Source organism: Schistocerca serialis, chromosome 5 (assembly GCF_023864345.2).
Source record: "Schistocerca serialis cubense isolate TAMUIC-IGC-003099 chromosome 5, iqSchSeri2.2, whole genome shotgun sequence".
NCBI classification, from domain to species: Eukaryota; Metazoa; Arthropoda; class Insecta; order Orthoptera; family Acrididae; genus Schistocerca; species Schistocerca serialis.
Genome location: NC_064642.1, coordinates 639,114,887 through 639,141,081, shown reverse-complemented (window position 1 = coordinate 639,141,081; position 26,195 = coordinate 639,114,887). Strand labels below are relative to the sequence as shown.

The 26,195-nt window shown below is 42.2% G+C and overlaps 1 protein-coding gene across 1 annotated transcript in view; it reads right to left on the bottom strand.

The window, feature by feature from the left end:
• LOC126480997 (glutamate receptor 1-like) overlaps positions 1-26,195 on the bottom strand; it is a 502,527-nt gene that overhangs the window by 289,330 nt on the left and 187,002 nt on the right. Inside the window, exon 2 of the mRNA XM_050104443.1 lies at positions 13,928-14,089. Coding sequence (XP_049960400.1) covers positions 13,928-14,089 — 162 coding nt within the window. The remainder of the gene's footprint in view (positions 1-13,927; positions 14,090-26,195) is intronic.

The following is a 26,195-nucleotide window of genomic DNA, read 5'->3' as shown; positions in this document are numbered from 1 at the left end:
GAGGATCTCACTGCCAACAGGCTCGTGAGATGGTAGCTACACAGAGCACAAGGTGACGACTACATAGGACACTATCCGTACAGCAAGTGCTTGTAGCGTTGTGGCTAAGAGCACAGGTTAGAAGTGGCATGTGTCCTACACGAACACTGATACCCCACATTTCGCCACGTCATCAGTTTCTGTAGAGCAGGCTGCAAACACAGGTGCGTCAGCCAAATGATCTTCTTGCAAACAGGCAAAAAAATCTGTCCTGTGCGAGGAGTCTCAATTCCTCCGGATGAGTCCTGTATCTACTCATATTCCACCGGAGAATCCAAGCCATTTCAGCGGTGTGGCTGACGGGATACGTGGGTCCAATGTCGAGACATCGAAATCCAAGATGTGCTCCACATCAGTCAGACATGCCAGAATGGCGACTGATGATACCCGGCGCAACTTTCAACCCGAACGTCGTGATCCTTTCCCTGCCTGTACCCTTTCCCTTCGGAGATGTTGAGGGAAAGGGGGCATTGAGAATCACACTACTTTTGGAGTGCCTTCTCGACCCTCACTGCAAAAAATGTGTCCGATTTCTTCTGTCGTAGCTGCTTGGATTGCTATGTCTTTTGTCACTTTGCTTTGGGATATATAGGTGCAAGTACAAGTGCTGGTGGTGGACGTCACCTGCGTCGAGGAGTGTACCTTGGGAATAGGTTTTTGCACTATGGAAACATACGAAGTGGCAGCTACAGGTCTTTGTCATCTTTTATATACACTCCTGGAAATTGAAATAAGAACACCGTGAATTCATTGTCCCAGGAAGGGGAAACTTTATTGACACATTCCTGGGGTCAGATACATCACATGATCACACTGACAGAACCACAGGCACATAGACACAGGCAACAGAGCATGCTCAATGTCGGCACTAGTACAGTGTATATCCACCTTTCGCAGCAATGCAGGCTGCTATTCTCCCATGGAGGCGATCGTAGAGATGCTGGATGTAGTCCTGTGGAACGGCTTGCCATGCCATTTCCACCTGGCGCCTCAGTTGGACCAGCGTTCGTGCTGGGCGTGCAGACCGCGTGAGACGACGCTTCATCCAGTCCCAAACATGCTCAATGGGGGACAGATCCGGAGATCTTGCTGGTCAGGGTAGTTGACTTACACCTTCTAGAGCACGTTGGGTGGCACGTGATACATGCGGACGTGCATTGTCCTGTTGGAACAGCAAGTTCCCTTGCCGGTCTAGGAATGGTAGAACGATGGGTTCGATGACGGTTTGGATGTACCGTGCACTATTCAGTGTCCCCTCGACGATCACCAGTGGTGTACGGCCAGTGTAGGAGATCGCTCCCCACACCATGATGCCGGGTGTTGGCCCTGTGTGCCTCGGTCGTATGCAGTCCTGATTGTGGCGCTCACCTGCACGGCGTCAAACACGCATACGACCATCATTGGCACCAAGGCAGAAGCGAATCTCATCGCTGAAGACGACACGTCTCCATTCGTCCCTCCATTCACGCCTGTCGCGACACCACTGGAGGCGGGCTGCACGATGTTGGGGCGTGAGCGGAAGACGGCCTAACGGTGTGCGGGACCGTGGCCCAGCTTCATGGAGACGGTTGCGAATGGTCCTCGCCGATACCCCAGGAGCAACAGTGTCCCTAATTTTCTGGGAAGTGGCGGTGCGCTCCCCTACGGCACTGCGTAGGATCCTACGGTCCTGGCGTGCATCCGTGCGTCGCTGCGGTCCGGTCCCAGGTCGACGGGCACGTGCACCTTCCGCCGACCACTGGCGACAACATCGATGTACTGTGGAGACCTCACGCCCCACGTGTTGAGCAATTCGGCGGTACGTCCACCCGGCCTCCTGCATGCCCACTATACGCCCTCGCTCAAAGTCCGTCAACTGCACATACGGTTCACGTCCACGCTGTCGCGGCATGCTACCAGTGTTAAAGACTGCGATGGAGCTCCGTATGCCACGGCAAACTGGCTGACACTGACGGCGGCTGTGTACAAATGCTGCGCAGCTAGCGCCATTCGACGGCCAACACCGCGGTTCCTGGTGTGTCCGCCGTGCCGTGCGTGTGATCATTGCTTGTACAGCCCTCTCGCAGTGTCCGGAGCAAGTATGGTGGGTCTGACACACCGGTGTCAATGTGTTCTTTTTTCCATTTCCAGGAGAGTATATATATATATGTTATTGTTTTCTGACTAGGTGACCTCGTTGGTCTACCTGAATTTTACGTTCCACAGCAAAAACAGTGCAGTCACGGCTGTAGACTGTGTGACTCCCAGAGCAATCAATTTATATTGATGGAGATGGGCAGACGGTCCCAGAAAGATTTCGTCATTTTATATTGTTGAGTAAATACGCAATCTTATAGAACACCCTTTACGATGTGGTCCTCACTACTTCATAAACAGTGCTGAGTCGCATGGTTCATGGGGGCCGGTGGCAGGGTACATCCATCTCTTCATGTTGACCAACTATGCAGTTCCGCAGATGCTGCCTGATGTCACTTTCCAGCAGGATGGTGTCCCACCCCATTACCATGAGGATGTTACCACATTTCTCCACGAGACGTTTCCTAAGTGTTGAATAGGAACAGTGATGATGGGGGGTTGGGGTGGGGGGGGGGCACACTGTCTGGCCCCTGTTTGCCCCGGTCTGACTCCGTTGGATTGTAGTGCATGGTTGTTTATCAAGGACATTGTTTACAGGACAAAGGTTCGAGATCGGATACATCTGATAGAATGGATCTACGCTACAGATAGATATTGTCCTAATAAAACAACTGACATAATATTTTGAACACTGTTGCGCTTGAGCAACGATTAGAGATCAATAAATGAAATCAATGCAGCCTACCAGTTGCAACAAAAAGTGGATTTACTGGATTTACTCAACCTTTAGCGATAGTTTCGACAGATGTAAACAGCTATTCTTCAGAAATACATGTAACTAAAATTTCAAGTTAGAAAAACACGAAATAGCGAAGTAATCTGAAATTTGTCCAATGAAAATACGCTGTCTTAGCACATTATTGTAATTCGGTAGGGAAGCTAGAATACCTGAAAGACAATTGCTAAGGCTCAGTTTAGATATAGTGGGGGTTACTGAAGTGAAAAAGAAAGATAACAAGGGTATCATCAACAGTAGAAAATGGTATAATGGAGAAAGATTAGTTATGAGTAGGAAGGAACAGCGGAACGTCAGCTACTGTGAACAGTTCAGTGATAAGATTTCTCTCATCAGAAAGAACAGCAGACCAACAATGATAGTAATAGTTAAAGTATCCATGCCGAAGTTACAGTCAGAAGATGAAGAGATAGAGGAAGTATATGAGAATACTGAAAGAGTAATTCAGTACGTGTAGGGAGCTGAACACCTAATAGACATGGATAATTGGAATGCGGTTGTAGGGGAGCGTATAGATGAAACTTATACGGGAGAATATAAGATTCATAGTTGGAATGAGAAATGAGGAAGGTTAATTGAATTCTGCATTAAATTTCAGTTAGTGATAGCGAATATTTTGTTCAAAAATTAAAAGAGAAGAAGTAAACCTGGAAGAGGCAGGGAGATCCAGAAAAATTCCAGTCATGTTACATCATGGTGAGGCAATTATTCCGAAATCAGATAATAAACTGTAAGGTGTACCCAGGAGCAGTTATAGACTCAGATCACAAATTAATAATGGTGAAGTGTACACTGAAGTTTAAGAGGCTAGTCAGTAACTATCATTGTGCAAAGAATTGTGATACGGAAGTACTAAGGATGAAAGAGATATGGCAAAGGTTCTGTGAGGCTATAGGTACTACGGTGGTGAATAGCTCAGTACTCAGTTCACCTCAAGAGGAATAGGAAATTTCCAAACCAGACAATCACAAAGAAGGTAACTGTGAAGAAACCATAGGTAATAGAAGCAACACTTCATTTGAGCGATGAAAGAGGGAAGTACCAAACTGTTCAAGGAAATTCAGGAATATAGAACTACAAGTCACTTAGGAATGAAATAAATACGAAGTTAAAGGAAGCTAAAACGATAAGACTGCATGTAGCATTGTGATGAAATCGAAAAAAATGAATCTCGGAAAGACTGACTCAGACTATAGAAAACTCTAAACAACCTTTGGTGAAATTAAAAGCAAGGGCGGTAACATTAAAAGTGCAATGGGAATTCCATTGTTAAATGTAGAAAAGAGAGCGGATAGGTGGTAAGAATACACTGAAACCGTCTATGATGGGGAGGAGTTGCCTGATGATGAGATAGAAGATGAAATAGGAGTCGGCAGGGAAGAAACAGAGGATCAGGCATTAGAATTTAAAAGAACTTTGGACAGCTTTAGATAAAATAAGACAGAAGGGATACATAATATTTCGTCGGAACTTTTAGAGTCATTGGAGCGGAAGTGGCAAGAAAACGACAATTCACGAAGGTGTGTAGAATGTACGAGACTGCCGTTATGTCATCAGGCATTCGGAAAAACATCCACACAATGCTGCGCGAGGTAGCCGAGCCGTACGGTCTCGGGAGCCTTGCCGCGGCTGTTCAAGGGCCTACCCACGTCGGATGCCCGAGTCCTCCCTCGGGTATGTATGTATATATATATATGTGTGTGTGTGTGTGTGTGTGTGTGTGTGTGTGTGTGTGTGTGTGTGTGTGTGTGTGCGTGTGTGTTGTCCTTAGCTTTAGTTAGTTAAAGTCAGCTTAATTAATGTGTGGGCCTAGGGACCGATGACCTCAGCAGTTTGGTCCCATAGAAACTTGTCAATTATTTCCAAATTTCCTGTCCACTCAATTCCGAATACTGCAAGAGGCGATAAGTACGAGCGTTATCGGACAATCAGCTGAACAGCTTATGCATCCATGTTGCTTAAAGAATAATAAACAGACGATTGGGAAAGAAAATTGAGTATATGTTTAACGACAAGTTTGTATCAGGAAAAAGTAAAAGCACCGAAGAGATGATTTTGTAGTTGCTCTTGATAATGGAAGGAAGACTGAAGAAAAACTCAAGACATATTCATAGCACTTTTTGACCTGGAAAAAGCGTTCGATAATGTACAATTATGCAGGATTTTCGAATATCCGATAAAACGCGGGGTAAGCTGCACGAAAGGACATGTATTATACAATATGTGCAAGAATCAAGAGGGAGCAATCAGACTGTAAGACAATGATGATGTGCTCGGATTAAAAAGGGCGTAAAACAGGAATGCAGTCTTCCGCTCTTTGTGTTCAGTCAATACAACAAAGAGGCAATGACGGATATAAAAGAAAGGTTCAATAGTGGGATTAAAATTCTGAGTGAAGCACATCAGGGATAATATTCGTTGATGATATTATCCTTTGTGGAAGCGAAGAAGATTACAGAACTCTGAGGAAGCACTTGGTATGTGGTGCTACAGAAGAATATTGAAAATTCGATAGACTGATAAAGAAAGGAATGAGGAGGTTCTCCAAGGAACCAGCGAGGAAAGGAATGTATGGAAAAGACTGACAAGAAGAAGGGGCAGGATGGAAGGACATCTGTGTCCTATTAAGGCGTCAGAGAATAACTTCCATGGTACTAGACGGAGCTGTAGAGGGTAAAATCAGAAGACAAAGACAGAGATTGTAATACATCCGGCAAATAATGTAAGTTCAAGATGTAGGTTGCAATTGCAAGGTTGGCGCAGTAAGTATCGAACGAGTCAAAAGGCTGGCGATAAGAAAATTGCCGTATTTGAGCAACAATGACATCAGTTTTTAATTCAAATCATCTGAGGTCATCAGTCCCGCAGAACTTAGAACTACTTAAACCTAACTAACCTAAGGAATCACACACAACCATGCCCGAGGCAGGATTCGAACCTGCGACCGTAGCGGTCACGCGGTTCCAGACTGAAGCGCCTAGAACCGCTCGGGCCACATCGGCCGGCGGTTTTTAACTATGCTATGGCAAACTGATGAACAGCCATAAACCCCACGTCTTTTAATTTGCATCATCTGCCGCTTACAGTACCATCTGGTGGTGAAATTTTAGTTTTTTATTTTCATGCCGTTTATCCCGTCTTTCCTTCTGTTTTCAATCAAGTAAGAACCAACTGCAAACCCTATGCATTGCAGTCTCAGCATCAAGAAAGTAAGTCCTGTGGTCACTGTGGTAAATTTTACACGGGGACGGTCTCTAATAATAAGAAGTGCAACAAATTTTGAAACTGCCGTAAAAGTTAACAATTCAACTCATAACCAAAACACAAATTTCCTAATATATTAGTTAAAGCTTATCACTTTTGAAATAACTCATTGTATTTCTCACATTCGTGTTCTACTTCCTCTACATCTACACTGTCCTGCTTAGCTGGATGGTAATGTGCCAGCAAATAGTTCGAGGAAAGAACGACTTTTACATGCGTCCTTAGAAGCCCTTGTTTCCCTTATTTTATCTTTGTAAAATAGTGCAGTTTTTTACAGTGAAGGAAAGTGGAAAACCAGGAAAACTAAGTGAAACGTATTGCACAACCAGACATAAAAAGAAGACTTGAGACTAACCACGACTTTCCCAGTCGTAAAATTTCGAAATAAATAACTTTTCTGCATCAAGTTCCATGTGGTGGCAAATGACAGACTTGAAAGGAAAGAACTGTAAAACATAAGAAAAACAGAAAACACACAGCGTGTGGTAACATGATGTGAATACAAAACCGTATCTGTTTTTCAAATTAGTAAATAATTTCCTCTAGGTTTTCAAGCAGTAAATAATTTCTTCTCGGTTTTCAAGTAGTAAATAGCATTAGTCCTGTTGTACAATATACAAAAATAAAATCCCACTGATAATGCTGAAGCTTCAGCTACACATTTTGGATAAAATAATTTTTATTATTGGACCGCGCCATTGTAACTACGAAACCGACTGAGCAGCCGATGTTTCGAACGACTTGTTGCGGTCCTCTTCAAGGCCCAGAAGAGGGTCGCAAGAGGTAAATCGAAAAGTCTACAGTTCAGCAGGTTTAGTAGTTTGAAGTGACGCAGCTCAATACCCAAAATTATTTTATCCATAATGACAACGGTGGTAGATGCAACTGAAGAAAATGTGTTTTGCTCAAGGCGAACCCCTTCCAAAAGCAAATTAATTTGTAAGTAAGCAAAGACAGATGAGCTTCATCCTGAAGATGTTTTTATGAAACATTTTGGATCTGAACGTAACTGTCACAGATCACTCATACAAACCTATAATGAAACTGATACACATATTTTCAATCCCACAGTCACTACAATATTTTGCAATTGCCTGAGGTACTTAATTTATTCACTACCCGACTTAATCTCTATATGCTGTCACATGGTTAAAGAGCAAAGAATAAAATGTTCACTATGAGATCAAAAGTATTTGGACACCCCCGAAAACATATCTTTTACATATTAGGCGCATTGTTCTGCCACCTACTGCCAGGTATTCCATATCAGCAACCTCAGTAGTAATTAGAAATCATGAGAGAGCAGAATGGGGCGCTCTGTGGAACTCACGGACTTCGAACGTGGTCAGGTGTCACTTGGGTCATACGTCTGTACGCAAGATTTCCACACTCGTAAACATCCCTAGGTCCACTGTTTCCGATGTGATAGTGAAGTGTAAAGGTGAAGGGACACGCACAGCACAAAAGCGTACAGGTCGACTTTGTTGACTGACAGATGCCGCCTACAGTTGAAGAGGGACGTAATGTATACTAGGTAGACATCTATCCAGACCATCACACAGGAATTCCAAACTGCATCAGGATCCACTACAAGTACTACGACAGTTAGGTGGCATGTGAGAAAACTTGGACAGTGGAAAAACGCTGTGTGGAATTACGAATCATGGTACACAATGTGGAGATCCGATGGCAGGGTGTGGGTAAGGCGAATGCCCGGCGAACTTCATCGGCCAGCGTGTGTAGTGCCAACAGTAAAATTTGGAGGCGGTGGTGTTATGATGTGGTCGTGTATTTTTATGGAGATGGCTTGCAGTTCATAATGCACGGCCTGTGGTGGAGTGGTTATACGAGAGTAACATCCCTGTAATAGACTAACCTGCACAGAGTCCTGACCTGAATCCTACAGAACACCTTTGGGATGTTTTGGAACGCCGTGCCAGGCCTCACCGACCGACGTCGATACCTTTCCTCAGTGCAGCATTTCCTGAAGAATGGGCTGCCATTCCCTAAGAAACCTTTCGGCACCTGATTGAACGTTTGCCTGCGAGAAAGATGTCAAGGCTAAGAGTGGGCCCACACAATACTCTATTCCAGCAATAGCGATGGATGGCGCCACGAACTTGTAAGTCATTTTCAGCATGGTGCCCGGATACTTTTGATCACATAGTGTATATCCTTTCAATGTACTGAAAAAGAAAAATTAATCGTTAGCGCCCCGAGACTTGGGATCAAGGGCAAGTTTGGGTTCAGGAAGTTCAGGGACAGAAGTTATACTTCTTCTTCTCGAAGATTTGCCCTAGGATTATCATGTTCAGCTTAGTGAAACCAAGGACAACCAATGAGAGGTTGAACTACCGTCCTCCCGAATGGTGGTAGTTGCATTACGACTACACCACATCACTCGGACGTATACACTTGCTTCCTGAGGAGCAGCCGGCCGGAGTGACCGTGCGGTTCTAGGCGCTACAGTCTGGAACCGCGTGACCGCTACGGTCGCAAGTTCGAATCCTGCCTCAGGTATGGATATGTGTGATGTCCGTAGGTTAGTTAGGTTTAAGTAGTTCTAAGTTCTAGGGGACTGATGACCACAGCAGTTGAGTCCCATGGTGCTCAGAGCCATTTGAACCATTTGAACCTGAAGAGCATGGCCGGCACAGGCTTTGTGGAATGACACGAAAGACCACTGCATTGTGCCACCAATCTCTTCACTAATTCCTTCGTTACTGATAGGCTATCGGGCCTGCCAGTCTGTCTAGTTGCGATCGGATACCCACCAGATGATGCAATGCTGCTTCGACGCATTGTTGGTGGTGTTTTGGCACAGGTTAACATAAAGTGTGGAACGGTTTACAGACCGGCTGTGTAGTTAGTTGCTTGCCTTGAGGATGTTACGTGGTTCATTATGTCCCGAAATTCCTTTTCATTACAGTATTCCTTCTGCACCGCGATATTATTGATTTTCCTACAACGACACTGCGCAACATAATTAGAGTCACCCAGTCAAAACCTTGTTATTTCCCCCCACTGCGGTGCAGGTCTGAAATTTAGCCCAAAGGTACGTACAACCTTCCTCTGCATCGGTGGAAAAGCGTGGCATCCTGCAACTCTAACCTCGGATTCTGTGATGCTTCAAACGCCAAGGTTTCGACATATGCGAAAAAAGAGGTCAGAGTTCAGAAGTTCAAGCGACGTGTAAGGTGGGTTTATGATATCACCCTGACGCTAGATTTCACCATAATTCTGCCCACCGCCACCGTGGAAGTTCGTCGCAAACCCATCTTATCCACATTTCACGCCTTCTATTCACGCCTCTGTTATGGAGGTCAGAATCACCGCAATGCCCAGCAGTTGAAACCATGGGGTTTTCTTGTGTGAGGCTAGGTGTTTCGGACACACCGATGTTCAGAATCGAAATGAAAAGGCCTTAGTGTACAGCGTAAATGTCATCAATGAAACCATCCCTTATTAGGGGCATTGATTTCCACGCAATTCGCTGTCGAAAACTACAGTTCTCACCGCAATGAGCAGCATGACACTTTTCTTGATCATCCTTGAGAGCGCTGAAACGCCTTGGACGATTCAACCCTTCTATAAGAATGAAGGTTCTCAAGAACGCAAGGCGAACTGCCGTTTACGATCGCGAAATGTGTGGGAATCAAGAAAAGGGTTGGGTTCATTGACGCCCTGTGTGCCACCCCCTGAGGTCATTGCGTTACAGTTCTGAGCGTCGGTGCGTCTGAAATGGTTTCGTTGGCCACCCATTGCCAAATGAATTCAACGATAGACGTCGTGATCCTGACCTCCATCGCAGAGATATTAGAAGAAGGGTGGAAAAGTTGGCAACAGGGGGTGCGACACGTTGTGGATGACATTTGGTGCCAATGTGACAACATTATCCCACCTTACACCTCACATGACTTTCTGCGTTCTGGCCTACTTTTCGCACGTGTCGAAACGTTGGTGTTGGAATCGTTGCCAAGCACGAGGTTATCGCCGCAGTGCGCCATGCTTTTTCGTCACTGCAGAAAAAGGTTGCAGACGCCTCTGAGCCCAATTTCAAACCTGCGTCAGAATGAGAGACAAAAATGGGGTTTCGAAAGAGTGAGCCTTTGATAGTGTTGCGCCGTATAGGCCCATACTGACCAAAGTTCGTAAAACAGCTTTTTAATTTAAGTTACTACTGACTGTCACTGTCCTATTCTCAAGAAACATTTTTAATGGTTGAGGTAGAGTATGGTCGGGCGAAGTTTTACATAATTTGGCGTCCCTATTTATGCATTATCACCCAAGGGAAAAAGATTTATGCTACCCCCTAAAGCGAAAAGCAACGAGAACGTGGTGCTGCATCGCGTTTTAGGAATGCACAGTCTGTATAAAGATTTGATCTCTACGCTTCTATCTCTTCATCGCCTTGTCGACGAATTCATTCGATGCCATGATAAATAAATCTTTTTGAACTTGTGGTCATTCTCATTCCACTTTATAAATAATGCTGTTAGTTGAGACCAGCAATGGCCTTGCAAATCAACGCACTGCTTATTAACTCATCCGACGATGCAGTACGCCAAAGAATAAACCAGGTCAGATAGTACTTCAGCTTATCACATTCAAACAACGGTGTAATTATTGTACACCACACCTCTCTCTAGTTCCACGTGTTACTGTTACCGTGCGGCAGACTGGAATTTTAACTTGACCCAAGTGAGTTATCTTATATCATATGTTAAATATAGTTTCCTCTTCGTTTCTCTGCTGTATGATGAATGCAATTGCATTGATAACATTTACAAGATCTATTTACGATTCTTCCTATTTTTCATTCATATTACAATTGGTCCTTTTTTTCTAATTGGTTGATATGTAAATGAATTACGCTACTGGAATCACCACGTACGTCAGTGGGAGAAGGTATCTGATGTATCTGTTAGCAATCACGGTCCAATTTAATTTATCAGCGCCAGGCAGAGTTCATTAGGAACGGACGAATCGATAGCATATCCGCACGCCAACGACCAAGCCAGGAACGTTACATTAGTAAGCAGCTGTCTCTCATTCAACAATTCGTGAGCGAATACTCCACACAAGTGTCTGCTGTTTACTGTCACGTTCCTTGTGTCGTAAGAGACATATCATAAATACACAAGATGAAGTGAGACGCGAAGTAAAATATCTGTATAATTTCGTCGTCTAGTTCTCGAAGGAAGTGAAATTTGCTTAGTATGCACTGAATGTACAAGAGTACTTTAAGGACATCGTAAGCTGGTAACGGAAGATGCACAACACGATCACCAACTGGAGGTGACATTCCGCAAAAGTGGATGTCCAATGGTTGGTTGACGACGGTGAAGATGATAATCATGTTGTTGAAGATGACCTTGACTTTTGTAATTACGTAGTAGGTATAGAGGTAGAGGAAACGAAACAGAGTATTACCCAACAAAAAAGTATGTAGTGTACTACGCTTCCCTGGCGAGAAATCGACACAGAAATACCTCCATTACACTGACAGAGCCTATCCACGACGCGGGAGCTGCCCAGTATTGTCATTACCAATCCACTCGGGAGATGCTATATAACTTTTAGTGTTCGAGTCATCTATTACTGGTTTCAAACACTTAAATCGAATGAGCAACGCGTTGGTCCAGCTCTCGCCATTATGCAAGCAGTTCTTCGGGTTATTCGGCTTGGCAGTGCAGTGCAATGCAGTGCAGTCGTACGGATACAAACGTAAATGGAGGTAAGAAATTCAAATAAATGCTATTGCTCTGTAATACCAGGCCGTGTATTATATTACATCCAACCCACATGGACGTCGTGAACTCCTTGATACTTAACACTTTATGCCTGAGTATATCAAGTTTACTGGTGATGAAACTCAAGTAAAAATCTTACAGATATCACGAGCAATCCTAAACAAAAAACCGTTAACAGCCACCATTAACTGGCAAAAAGTTACGAAACTAGATGTTTCTATGGAGACTAAACAATATTCTTCGGTTTACAAGACTTGACTTCGTAATGAAACGCAAGGCAAGGGAATATTAAATATACTCTGACAAGTGCAGAAGCCACGGTTTATTTTCACAACCTGCATACATCGTTCACACAACCTCTTATTCTTGAGGTTTACCTTTCTTTGAAAATCACCAGCTCATTTTACTTTGAATCATGAGGATCTGTCTAAAACATTTCGAGACAGTGCTTGCATATCGAAATTAGCGAGGGAAAAGAATCCACAGAACATGTAAAATTAACGGTATGCTTTAAATGTTTTCTTGGATTGAGCTATAAATAATTAGCAAAATGTGTTACTAATTTGAACATGTGCATCATTCCCGTCGAGAAACGATGAACGCATTAAGCTGAGGTAAATTCCTTAGGCGAACCGAATACAATGTCTACGAAGGCCGAGTGTGGTGGAATGGAGAAACATGACGTTTTGTTACAAAGTGCAAAAATCAGTGGGACGGGGACAAATAACCCCAGATATACGTGGTAAAAAAACATAAAAAAAAGTATTCATGGCAGTTTCTTGTTTACGATAGGTCCTAACGTTTCGAAGTTGCTAGAAAAATCGTTTACGATGTTTGAAATCTGGTTCTACATTCAATGACATGTAATCGATCAATGATTAATGACGCTGTTACAAAACCGGAGCTGCCTCCGAGATTGGCAAGAAGAAGAGTGTTAATAGAGATTAGTAAAAACACTGTTAACGGAATTGTATGCAGTTTTGAAAAAGAAACTAAACTACATTAAACGGCGCCCCAGCAGGCCACGAAGGCCCAACAGCACCGACCGGCCGCCGTGTCATCCTCAGCCCATAGGCGTCACCGGATGCGGATATGGAGGGGCATGTGGCACACCGTTTCCCCGCCCGTATGTCGGTTTACGAGACTGGAGCCGCTACTTCTCAAACAAGTAGCTCCTCAGTTTTCTTCACAAGGGCTGAGTGCACCCTGCCTGCCAACTGCGCTCGGCACCCAAGCGCTAGCCCAGCTCGACAGCGCTTAACTTCGGTAATCTGACTGGAACCGCTGTTACCATGCTCCAAGGTCGTTGGCCTCGGCTAACAAAGAAAAAATTTGACAGGTGTCTCGAGGGCACATGGATGGACGCTGAGAGCTACTCCAAGACAACAGTGAGTCAGATGCATCCGTTCTGCAAATTGCCATCACAGGGTATAGAACTTCCTGCTATTCGGAATGCAGTAGACAAACATCACGGACACAGTGAATAGCTTCCATATGTCTCTTTGACGAACAGCCAGAGAAGTAAGCCACCTCTTTTTCGTCACAAATTTCGACATGCAATCTCGAAAACTTTCAGACAGATTGTTATGATTCAAAGTAAATTGAGCGGATGATTTTTCATAGAAAGATAAACCCGAAAGATAACAGATTGTGTGAACGATGTATGAAGGTTATTGAAATAAATCGTGGCTTCCGTGCCTGTCAGAATTAATTTAATCTTACCTTGCGTGCCATTACGAAGTGAAGACTTGTAGGCTGAACAATATTGTTCCTTCTCTGCAGGAACATTGAGTTTTATGACATTTTGAAACTTAAGGGTATCTCAATATCGATTTAAAGAGACTCCTCCACTGACACAGACCAGCAGGTTTATAAACGGCGTCAGAAGTTATTTTTCCAGAAATTACAATGTTTAGCTCGTATCTTACTTTTTATTTGTTTACCATAAAATGTACTTTCCCAATTCACCTTGCACTTCCCTGTAGCAAAGTATACTCACTAAGCCTGGACAGCTTGAAGGCGTCGGCAGTGTTAATAACGTCAACGAACGCCTGCAGCTCGAAGCGGCGGCTGTTAGAGCCGGTGACGTTCTGATTGTGGCTGAGCATCGCGTACTTGAACGCCGTCTGCACCTCGTCCGTCCCCTGCTCGAAGATGGCACCTGGAACGGGAAAATGAATAACGAAATTAAACAACAGGTTTTCTCATATTTGTACAATAGGACAAAAATTGTGGAGCACCCACAACACACAGTCGAATTCAATGGAGCTTCATAAACCTACACACACCATCGGTAGGTATGTAAATGTTAACGGCTGCTATTCTCTCTATCTTGTATAACTCCCACCAGGGTGTATTAGTGTTTAATGTGTTACATGGCCTGGCAAGATGTATGAGAAGCGTGAGCACCATGAGATGCTGCGTGCTCACTGCGAAGGACATGGAGATGGCACGTACTCGTGTGAGACAGTGTTATCAGCACCTGACAGTGGAAGGTGCCACACTGTGGGTATTAGTCTGATCAGCTGGTCTGACAGTGGTGTATCCAGATTTGTGGAGCATTCAGATGTGACGATGGCCCGATGTTAGATTGGGAACGTGAGTGCAGATACACTCGTCGTCACGGTTCTGGTCGACCACGTCTGACTACTGCAAAGAAGGATCGCCGTACAATGCAACAAGCATATCGTAGAGCCTACACATACAAACTTGCCATCTGAGAATTGAACTAGCAAAATAGAAATGGGGAAAACAAATCTGAAAACAATTTATTATACTCACCAAAAAGAATCAATAATACAATCTCAAAAAGAACAATCGAATCGATCCCAACTGCGGGTCGACACAAATACAAAATAACAAATAATAATAATAACAGAAAAGACCCGACTCTTCACCGGGAGCGAACACAAACAATTCTACAACGTCAAGAGGTTCATCGACTATACCAAGAGATTGGCCAGCTAGAAGACGTGTCTGGTCGTGGCCGCAGCTCTGTATCCTTCAGTGCGGTGCGTCGAACTGCGTTTTGCCGGCAGTGCGCCGCCTTATAAAGCCCATTGGCCGATGTATCTGCCGAAGCTATTTGCGATCACGTTACTGGAGTGGCAAAGTAGTTCCTAGGCTAGCTGCGATCTGTGGTGAAGCTGTTCCGCAGGCTCCACGAACGTGTAGCGGTCCCTGGCGGCCGTTGGTGGAGACCTGGTGTTGTGTTGTGTTGTCGCCGTCGGTAAGTATTTGTTTTGACAACACAGACGATGTAGGTTGTCCTGATGAATATACACCCTGTGATACAGGCATCCTGTGATAGTTGGACGTAAAGTGGGATGCCGATGCAGTAGGCGCTACGATTTCCTAAGTGGGCGGCCACAGCATAGAGCAATAATGGATTCCCTGCATCATTGGACAGAAACTACCAGTCGCTGGATTAGGAAAATGCCGTCTTAGCCATAGGCTGCTGCTAACCTATAACACAGACGATTTCGTTTTGTGTGCTATTGTGATCGAGAAAGAATGAACTACTGATGATTCACGTCGCATTGTGTTTGGTGATGAGTTGTCGTTCTCCACTACCTGGATGACGATTGTCCACAAGCACGACGACAATCTGGAGGGACACAGTAGTGTTACTCAATGACGTCACAGTATTGACAGTCATCGGGTATGTCGTCAGGTCACACGGAGTAGTGATTAAGGGAACTCTGAGGGTATAATAGCACGTTACGGATATCGTGCATCTTCACGTGCTAACTCTCATGTGACTATATCATGATGCTATTTTTCAACAGAAACATAATCTTGCACATACGCCACGTAGCTATGTGGCTTGTATGCTACGAGGAGAAAATGTGTGGATGGAGATTGCAGGGTCTCAGCCAGATGTTCGTGTCCTCATATCATCGCCTCAGAGTTCACTGCTACGTCACAACGTACAGTGGCTCCAATGGTTGAAAACCGAGACTACGTCACATGTTTAGCGGGAGAAACTGAGTGAGAGGAATTTTAATATCGGTGCAGCTTTTCATCACCTCGCTTGAGGGGGGGAACATTATAGCAGAAACGCAGAAATGTGCTCTAAGTGGTAAGGAAATTTTCTGAAATCTTAAATATACAAGATTACTGTAAAAGACTGAAGCGTTTTCACAGATTTTCTGTAGCTATATTTTTTGACAAATTGTCTCAGGGCTTTGCGCAGACATAGAAAAACTCTGAAAGCTTTTTTTTCTGACATATCACTGCTACTCCATATTTGACTCCACTGAATATGCAGATATCGATAATCAGTTTCTTCTCAAGTTCAGTACAGCACGTCCCTAATAGACTGTTCAAAAGCTCTACTGACGCGAGCTCGTAGTACTGAGAGGGGTTTTTTGGTACAGGAAGCATAAACATTCAATCTTTCACGTAACCCCACCCACAAAAATCACATAGAGCTAGGTAGGAAGAGCGTGAAGCCCATGGTACGAATTGATGATCGATGGGTCCACCACATCCAGTCCATCGGTACTTAAAAAAGACAGATCTTGTTCTTATCCCATTCCCTTCCAGTATCTGTTTCAACTGTACCGAAAACTCAAAGTGTCTTTGTCATCGGGAGTCAGCGCCTGTATCAAAAGCAAGCGGTAACGCTTACGTTCAATCGCTTCGTTAAGATCTGTGGTATGTTAAGCTCTCTGCTTGCTCTGTTCGTCGACTTCTGAGAGCTACGTGGTCAACAGATTCTTTATTCACTGCAGGCTGACCCGTTGATTTCCCGTTAGAGGGGCATTCTGAAGCTTTAAACTACGAACAGCATCGCCAAATGGAATTGACAGTTGGTGGATCTTTGTTGAACTCACTGCTGCCTTCTTATGGCAGAATTCTTAACTATGGCTGCCACAATACAAAACTTTTTGAGTGGTTGTTGAGTTTTTTTGACAATATATCAATGTATCCACAGTGAATTTATGACGTCACTTCAGTCATTTATAATACGTAACTCACCATAGGCAATTGAATTAAATAAAAATTGATCTATCGTTAATCGTATTTCTATTCAGTTATTATATACTAATTCAGACGCACAATTAATAATGGCAATACAACGAAACTGTTCCTCGACTTACTAAGCAATTGCAAACGCAAAATATTATGGCTACGAAAAGTAGGAGGTTACAACGAAAACGTAGGAGTCAAGTTGGGCACAACAAGAGACAAACTAGAGGCTTCCAGAACAGAAATGATGATGAACTGGAAGAAAATCGATACAAGACCAGAAGAAATAACATTCTCAAAGAATGAAAGAAGTGTAGATCTGAAGGAAACTACATTGAAAACAAAGAAGGAGAAATAATATTGATTTATCGTACCTTCCCAAAGGATTGTTTGCAAAAGAAGATACTAAGACACTAACATATTATTGTAATAGCGCAGGGTCCTTTACAATGAAGACGAAAGCAAATCCAGACAAGTATTACTTGGGAGCAGTTGATTCATCTATTAGGTTCAGTCTACAATGGAAATCCTGTGCCACGTCCTGCAGGTTGGCTGTTCTGACGAAACCACAGTCCTCGACAGCACTGCAGAGCTAAATTATCTCCTAGTCTCGAATAATGGATAATATGAAATAAAATATTTAAGTAAGTTTTCGTAATTGCCTTTTGTGACTTTGGGTCTGATTCTGAAACCATTCGAAAATTTGAATTTAACATCAGTATCGAAAATCACCGATTCCTGTATGGAAAGCAGTGGCTGGAATACGGCTGCTCTCGGTGCAATGCGCACCAGATTGTAGATCTCGCCCAATTTTATTCGAGGTCTGTAAAATTAATTAAGGGAGTTTGAAAGGCTCGCTTGCAGTCTCTTATCGAACTCTTTTTCTCCATAACAGAATAAAATTCAGAAATTTTGAAATAATTTAATATAAAAAATAAAGAGCCGTGAAGACCCTAGTTAAACCTCGCTATGTATTCGGAAAGATGTTCCTTAATCAATCTGTCGTTATTAAAGTCAACAAGTTGTTGTTCAGTGAGTAATGGTATCGATAAAAAAAATAACGCTAAAGCCAGTTACACCTTCGTCTCCCGTACAGCTCAAGAACCAGAGGTAATGGTATTAGATGGTACTTCCCGATAAGGCACAGAAACAACAGAACATTGCATCGAGACTCAGCTCACGGATCGCAGCAGACTACTGCTGTATAGACAATTCTAACTCTGGTCAATAAACTGACGCACTGTCATTTAAATATGTACATAAGAGAATTATGGTAAAGAAGTCTATTATATCGTATGGTCGCTTGAAACCAAAATGCTCATTATGACCCAACGGTAGAGTTGTGTCAGGTGGCGGCTATGGAGACTGGCGCGGCTATGCCGAGAGCAGGGCGTGCTGGTGACCTGCCCAGCAGTAGGCGATGAGAGAAGCGATGGCATCCAGGCAGCGAACCCTAGACCCGACATCTGGCTGCTGGCACTTGACGTCGGTAAATTCCCTCTGGGTCGATAGCTAGAAGTACCTTAATAAAACTGTCGGACAACTAGAGCTGTTGCTGGATCATAAGACAGGCGGTGATGGCTGCTCCAGTGGATGGTGGCAGGGCGAATTATTGAATTCTTGGAGTAGCTCACTGAAAATGGATACAGCAGTATACTACACACCTTTACAAGACTTAAGGAAGTGTAATTCAAATGCAGATTGGATTTCTGAAGAGTGTTAACCGAGTGAAAGCTGCTTATTCTTGGGAAAAAAGTGATATTGTTGAAAAGAAACGACAGTAAAGAATATTTATTGAGAGATCAGTGTCAAAGGACCCAGACTAGTGAACAGGTTTTAGGGAAGCAGCCTACTCACGCCGTAATAAATTCACATCAGTCTTTCCATTGTGTGCCAGCATAGCTCTGACGTCATAAATGTTGCGCAATACTTTAAAAATCAAGTAAATAACCTGAAACGTTTCTAGCATGTCAGGAGTAATACTAAATCAATATGTGTTGAATATCAGTTCAATAACTTTAACCATTTTCGAAATTTGGATGTTTTTCTGTAAAAATCATTGGCGCAACCGAAAAGAGCTAGAGACTTAAAAATTTATATTTAGATTCCTTTTTCATAATTATTTAATAGAAACAGTACTTTGGATTTCACAAATTAAAATTTTAGTTGAAATTCATGATTTTCTGGTTTTTGTCTTAAAAATTAAGGAAGCAAGATAGATTAAGTAGGCTAATAAATGAGGCTAGGATGTTTAAATTTAAGTAGAAGGGAGATTCGCCATAATCATAAAGATGTGAGAAGTTTCAATTGAATAACTATAAACCTATAACGATAGCGTATCTCCAAAGGGTAAGTTCAGAGCTCGTCTACTGCGTGTAGTGCAATTAAATTAATTCTCTCGCCCAAAATAATTGACTTAGCTACGTCAAACTTTTATTATGATTACTTACCTGTGTGCTGAATGCATATTTAAATTGAGAGCTTCATCGGCCATCAGCAAAGGAAGCAATGATTTATTCAATAACTTAATGTGGTGCATTACTAGCCCAGCGGCTAGTCGGGGGAGCCGATTTGATCAGGCGTTCCCTTAGCTAGCTTTATATATAAGAACGCTGCGTGGGAGAGTAAGGCCTAGTGATGGGCTTAACTGCGATTTTCCAATATCACTGATTTCTGTGAATGCTACTTTTCAGTATCTGTTATTCTTAACTGTGATTTGTCGCAGTTAAGAGTCGCAGTTAAGGAACCCAAGTCGCGTATCCCTCCGCCACTGCTATTTCTGCGATTTCTGCTACTTCCGCGACTTCTGTGACTTCTGCTACTTCTGTGATTTCTGCTACTTCTGCGATTTCTGTGACTCCTGCGATTTCTGCGACTTACCACCGTATGAAAAAGCTACATCTGTCCACACAGAAAATTGCATCTCAACAAACCTGTCATTGGTAAGTATGTTTTACATTTGTTCTTCCGTTGGCTTTAATCTTGTATTAAAGAAATAACTGTGAAAATATTAATAGTGTAATTAATATGTAAGTAGCCATACAGTACCGTAATAGTTCGTGTTTAGAAAATGAATTCTAACATATTGTTATGTTCTCAGGTACCCGAACTACATTTCAGTCACTCAGTAAAGTGATAACTCAAAATATCATTGTCAGCAGATCTGGAGAAATTGCCACTGCATCTTTAGACCGTTTTCGTCAGACGAGAGGTTATTTTCTAAGTGTTTCGATGGACTTAAGTGAGATCGTTCTTGCAAATGTGAAATATACCCCATTGAGTGGCTTTCATTACAGCAAATATTAGCAATCTACTCTGTCAATTATATTGCTTGTAATTAGTGACAGCAAAAATTGTTTAATAATCCTTGTGATTTTGCAGACACAGTTCTGGTTGATGTACGTATTTATCCACATCAAGGCTGTTGGGAGAGACTCGTGAAGATTCAAGTGAGCTCTTAGAGGATTTGCAGTTTAGAAGTGACATTATTGCGAAATAAGTGTGCAGATGAGTGATTAAACTGTGTTTTATTGAAGTTGTTGTGCGATTTTAAAGGAATAATAAATGTTAAATACAGTGAGCGAATAATGAAAATCTCATTTTCCACATGTTAAGCCGTCCTGTACCCGTAATTTTCCGCCATATATTTATTGGTAAACACTTGTTGGAGAGTGACATGCCGCCCCCCCCCCCCCCCCTCTATCTCCACAATCTTGGTGTGACACTGACCTGTAACATATCCCGAAGTCTACAATATGCATTTTGAGGCTGTTGATACGAAAGTGGGAAGTACAGATCTTACAGTTAAATCAGGAATAGCTTAAGTGAATTACTTGAAAGTAACACAGGAAAAGCTTACTTATGTAGGTGGTAGTAGTGTGGGCAAAAAGTTCTTGTGTGTGAAGTTGCCATGTAGAACACCAGGTGTAACGCTTTTCTCCCGAGTCTTGAACTGTGGCGAAACAAAAGTGAGGCATTCATATGACACAATAATACTGTTTTTATGTCACTACACTTATACAGGTGTCTGAGTTCTGCTGTGTTAACATTGCAAAGTCCTGTAGGCATGTGGAGTATTAACCAAAACTGTCATATTGGAAGCAGAATCAAACACATTTGTTACGTTACTTGATATTTTCAGGAGAAAAAGGCAATGTTGCTTCTTATTAATATAATACATTCAGAGTCACAGCTGTGTTTGACCAACCATAACTGACGCTGAATGTGCATGTTTTCATATAATATGAAGGGCTTATTTCAATAGTGGTACAAGTCCATTATCTCCACTTTTCTGTCTATAATGCTTCTGAAATTAATGATCATAAATAAAGGTTCATCTCTAGCAAGAAGCCATATGCTTGAATATTTCTGGTATCTCAACTGCAGATTTTTCAGCACTCATTTAACTTTACGACTCTGTATCTCAAAATGAACAAAAGTGGACTTGTACCACTATTGAAATAAGCCCTTCATATTCAGTATTATGCACACAGTCACACACAGCACGTCGATCTCGTGAGGCACAAGGCTCTCGTAACGAAGTACGTACGTCGGTCAACAGATGGCACTAGGAAAAGAATGTTAATTGCGCTTTTTAGTTGCCACTTGTGACACTTAGTTGCAATTTGTCGCAGAAATCGCATTTTGACTCGGTAGCAAATTGCATAGTATGAAATTTGCTCAACAGATGGCACTGCTAACTGCGCTTTTTAGTTGCTACTTGCGACTCTTAGTTGCGACTTGTCACGGAAGTCGCAGTTAGACTCGATAGCGTGTCGCAGAGTTGAGCGTAGTACGAACTTTGGCCAACAGATGGCACTGTTAACTGCGCTTTTTAGTTGCTACTTGCGACTTCTAGCCGCGATTTGTCGCTGAAATCGCAGAAAGCAGTACGGAATTCGGCCAACAGACGGCTCACGGCGTTGAATGTGAAATGCTACTTGCGACTGCTAACTGTGACTGAAATCGCAGTTAGATTTTGTAAAGTTGTTATTGTGATATCTGTGACTTCTCAATCACTGTGATTTCTAACAGATACGCGATTTCCTGCCCACCAAAAGTAAGGCCCCAGTTCTCTCCAGACGCTGAATAGCACACCATCTGTGTCGGGAGTCGCGTCGCGTCGGTATCATTGCTATAAACAGCCTAGGATGCCGTATTAAGTCACTCGGGATACGCGTAACCATGAAATCATTTTCGAGTGAAGTGTTAATTCTGGGATGACTTTAATTATCTATCTGCAGTTTGCGTATGTGGTATTTTCACGTGCCGTCGCGGGACAAACATTCTACCATTATTTAGCGTGGCGTTTGATGAACATTATCATCAAATTATGGCGAGCATTCATTTAAACATTTAATTTGGACAGTTATAGTTGCATCTGCGCATTAGACTCTGAACTGCTCTGTTAGTCAGATTGTGTGGATTCTTTTTTTTTTTTTTTTCAACTGTGAGTTTCAGAATATAGAGAACGTTTTTACACGATCGTTTTTGATTATGAATCCCAGACAATCTCCTAATTCCTCAGAGCTATAAGCTGTACCTATAAGTGTATTTCTCAGATGAAGTGGGTACTAGGAATTCTAATTACAGGCTTCACGTTTTGCTAATCACTTTCTGGTTGCCAAAATTGTAGTTAGAAAGCCAGTGTTGAGAACGGCAAAACAACAGCATAAATAATAGGAACATTTTATATTTCATATAACAGACAACAATTCCACTCGCCGCCCCACAAGGGGACGACAAGAGGTTCGCGAACTTACACACTTATTGCCCAAACTGCCCATATCTGCGGCAAAAATAGTCTTTTAGAATGGGAAATGTTACCCAAAATATAATACAATACCACATAAACGAATGAAAATAAGCAAAGTAGACTAATTTTCGTGTCGAACAATCACTTACTTCAGATACCGTTCGAATAGTAAAAATGGCAGTCATGACAGTTTACTATTTATCTTAACATCTAGAAATTTGAACTGTTCAGTTTCACTAATAATATGCCCATTCTATGAAATTAAAACGTCGGGTTTTGTTGAATTGTGTGTTAGTAACTGTAAAAACTGTGTCTTACTGTGATTTAGCGTTAGTTTATTTTCCGCAAGCCATTAATTTATGTCATTAACTCCACTGGAACAGAGCAAATGTTGCACACAGTATCCTTTACTACGAAGCTAGTGCCATCACCAAACAGAAATATTTTGGAATTACCCATAATACTGTAGGTCATACCACTTGTATAAATAAGGAACAGGAGTGGCCCCAACACAGCTTCATATGACACTCCCCAATTGACCGTACCCCACTAAGACCCCGCATCACAGCCATTCTCAGCACTGTTAATAATGACATTTTGCTGTCTGTTGTTAAAGTAAGAGGTGAACCAATTGTGAGCTACTCGTCGTATTTCGTAATGGTTCAACTTTTCGAGTAATATTTTGTGCTCAACGCAATAAAACGCCTTCGTTAAATAAAAAAAAATGCCTAGTGTTAGAAATCTTTTGTTTAATCCACCCAGGACTTCGCAGAGAAAAGAGAATACAGCATTTTCAGTTGTTAAACGACTTCTAAAGCCGAACTGTACATTTGATACCAAATTATATGATATAAAATGACCAATTATCCTTACCTACACAGCCTTTTCAATAACTTTGGAAAACTATTATGGTATAGAAATAGGTCTAAATTGTCTACATATTCCTTTCTCCCTTTTTATAATGTGATTTTACTACTGAGTACTTTAATCTTTCAGGAAACTGACCATTCTTAAAGCAAAAATTACAAATATGGCTAAGTACAGGGCTAATATGTCCAACACAGTACTTTAATATTCTCCTAGGCGCTCCATCATACCCATAAGAGTCTTTGGTCTTCAGTGATTTAATTATTGACTCAATCTTCCCGTTGTCAGTATCACAGAGGAGTATTTCAGACGTCAATCTCGGAAAGGCATACTTCTGTTACTGATAAGTCAGATATGTGTACAGAGTTTAACAGTCATTTTCAGAGCATCGCTGATGAATTATTGTTGGTGAATTAAATAAAAACTTAGTTTCTACAAGGAATCATATAACTCTCTTGGAAAATCTAATAATCATGAGGTAATGGAACGTGGTGGTAGGACAACGATCAGGAGAAATGTGTGCAAGGGGATGTGGGCTCGGCAGTAGGAACTAGAGAGAATAAAGACCATCTGAGGTCTACAATAAATTTCAGACAGTGAAAGAGAATACTCTGTTCAAGAATCACAGGAGGGTGAGGCATTATTTTGAAAAGACCAGTGCACATGATAAGGTTCCAGCTGGATTACGTCGTAGTTAGAGAGAAATTCTGAAATCAAATGTTGGATTGTAAGGCGTACAGAGGAGCAGATGGAGATTCAGATCACACTTCATGACGAGTAGACTGAAGTTTAAGAGAATCGCCTGGAAGGAGTGGAAGGAAGTGGGATACAGAAATACTGAGGAATGATGAGAGGTGTCTCAGGTTCGCTAAGGATATGCATAATGCGCTAAAGAACACGAAAACAGGCATTTCCGTTGAACGGGAATGGACATCTCTGAAAGGGGCACAGATGTTGGTTATTCAGGTAACTGCGAAGAGACCATGAGTAACAAAGAAATACTACAACTGAAGGATGACAGGAGGAGGTACAAAAACGTTCATGGAAAGACAGAAAGACAGAAAAAAAATCACTTAGGAGTAAAATAAGTAAGTACCGGGCAGTCAAGGCGAAATGGCTGCAGAAAAGATGTGAGAAAATCGAAAGAGAAACAGTCATCTGCAGAACTGACTCAGCATACAGAAAAGTCATAAAAACCTTCGGTGAGAATAAGTGCAGTGAGAGGGTACAATAAAGGCCTACATGAGAGGGAGGCCTTTTCTGATGGTAGACGAAGAAACTAGAGTCGATCGTATGACATATGGGCTCCAGTATTAAAGTCAGAACTGGGGGAAGTGACAATCAAACGATTATTGTGTGTAGAGTTCACGAGACTGGTAACGTACCATTAGACTTTCGGAAAATTATCAACCACAGACTTTCGAAGATATCAATGGTAGACGAGTGCGAGATCTATCACACAATCAGCTTAATATCTCATGCATACAAGTTGCTGACAAGGACAATACACAGAAGAATGAATAAGGATGTTGAGGCTCTGATAGATGATCAGTTTGGCGTTAGAAATGATAAAGGCACGAGGGAGGTTTCTGAAATGTAAAGAAAGAGATCTGTAACTCTTAAAAAATTGTCCCCTGTATCACTAATTAACAACAGAAGAAAATTACATGAAGAAATCTGCCTTACAGGGCGAAAGTGTTATGAATGGTCAAAATAGTACTGAGCAGCAGAATATTACTCAACACCCTAAGCTATAAAATAATACAAAATAAACTTACATAAACTCAACCACACCAACACTCACGCACACACCCACCCACCCACCCACCCATCCACACACACACACACACACACACACACACACACACATATATATATATATATATATATATATATATATATATATATATATATATATAACATAGGTGAAATACATATGTAAGCGGTTGCTGTTGTTTTTTGTCTTCCGTACAAAGATTGGTTTGATGTAACTCTCCATGCTCCTGTATCCTGTGCAGACATCGACATCTTCGAATAAGCACTATAACCCATATTCTTCCAAATATGCTTGCTGTATTCCTCCCGTGGTCTCCCTCTACGATATTTACTCTGTAAGCTTCCCTCCAGAACGAAATTCGTGATCACTTGATGTCGCAGAATATGTCCTATCAACCGAATCCTTCTGATCATGTTGTGCCACAAATTTGTTTTCTTTCCAGTTCTATGCAGAACCTCCTCATTGAGTACTTGATCTACCTATCTCATATTCAGCATTCTTCTGTAGTACCGCATTTCAATAACTTCTATTCTCTTCGACATAAAGTTTATCTGGGTATGGTACCGCGACATATTGTAAAAAGCCACTGCTGGCCACGGTTATAGCGACCTTCTTCTAGGTCTATTCTGTTCTGTTTATCGTTCATTTTTCACTTCCATACATCGCTACAATACAGAAAAACTTCCAAAAAAGTTTTTCCGAGACTATAATCGATGTTAACAAATTTCTTTCCTTCAGAAACGCTTTCCTCGTCGCTGCCATTTTATATCCTCTCTACTTCGGCCATCATCAGTTATTTTGCTGCCCAAATAGCAAAACTCATCCACTACTTCGCGCGTCTTGTTTCCTAATCTAACTGGGTAAGTGTCAACTGATTTAGTTTGAATACGCTCC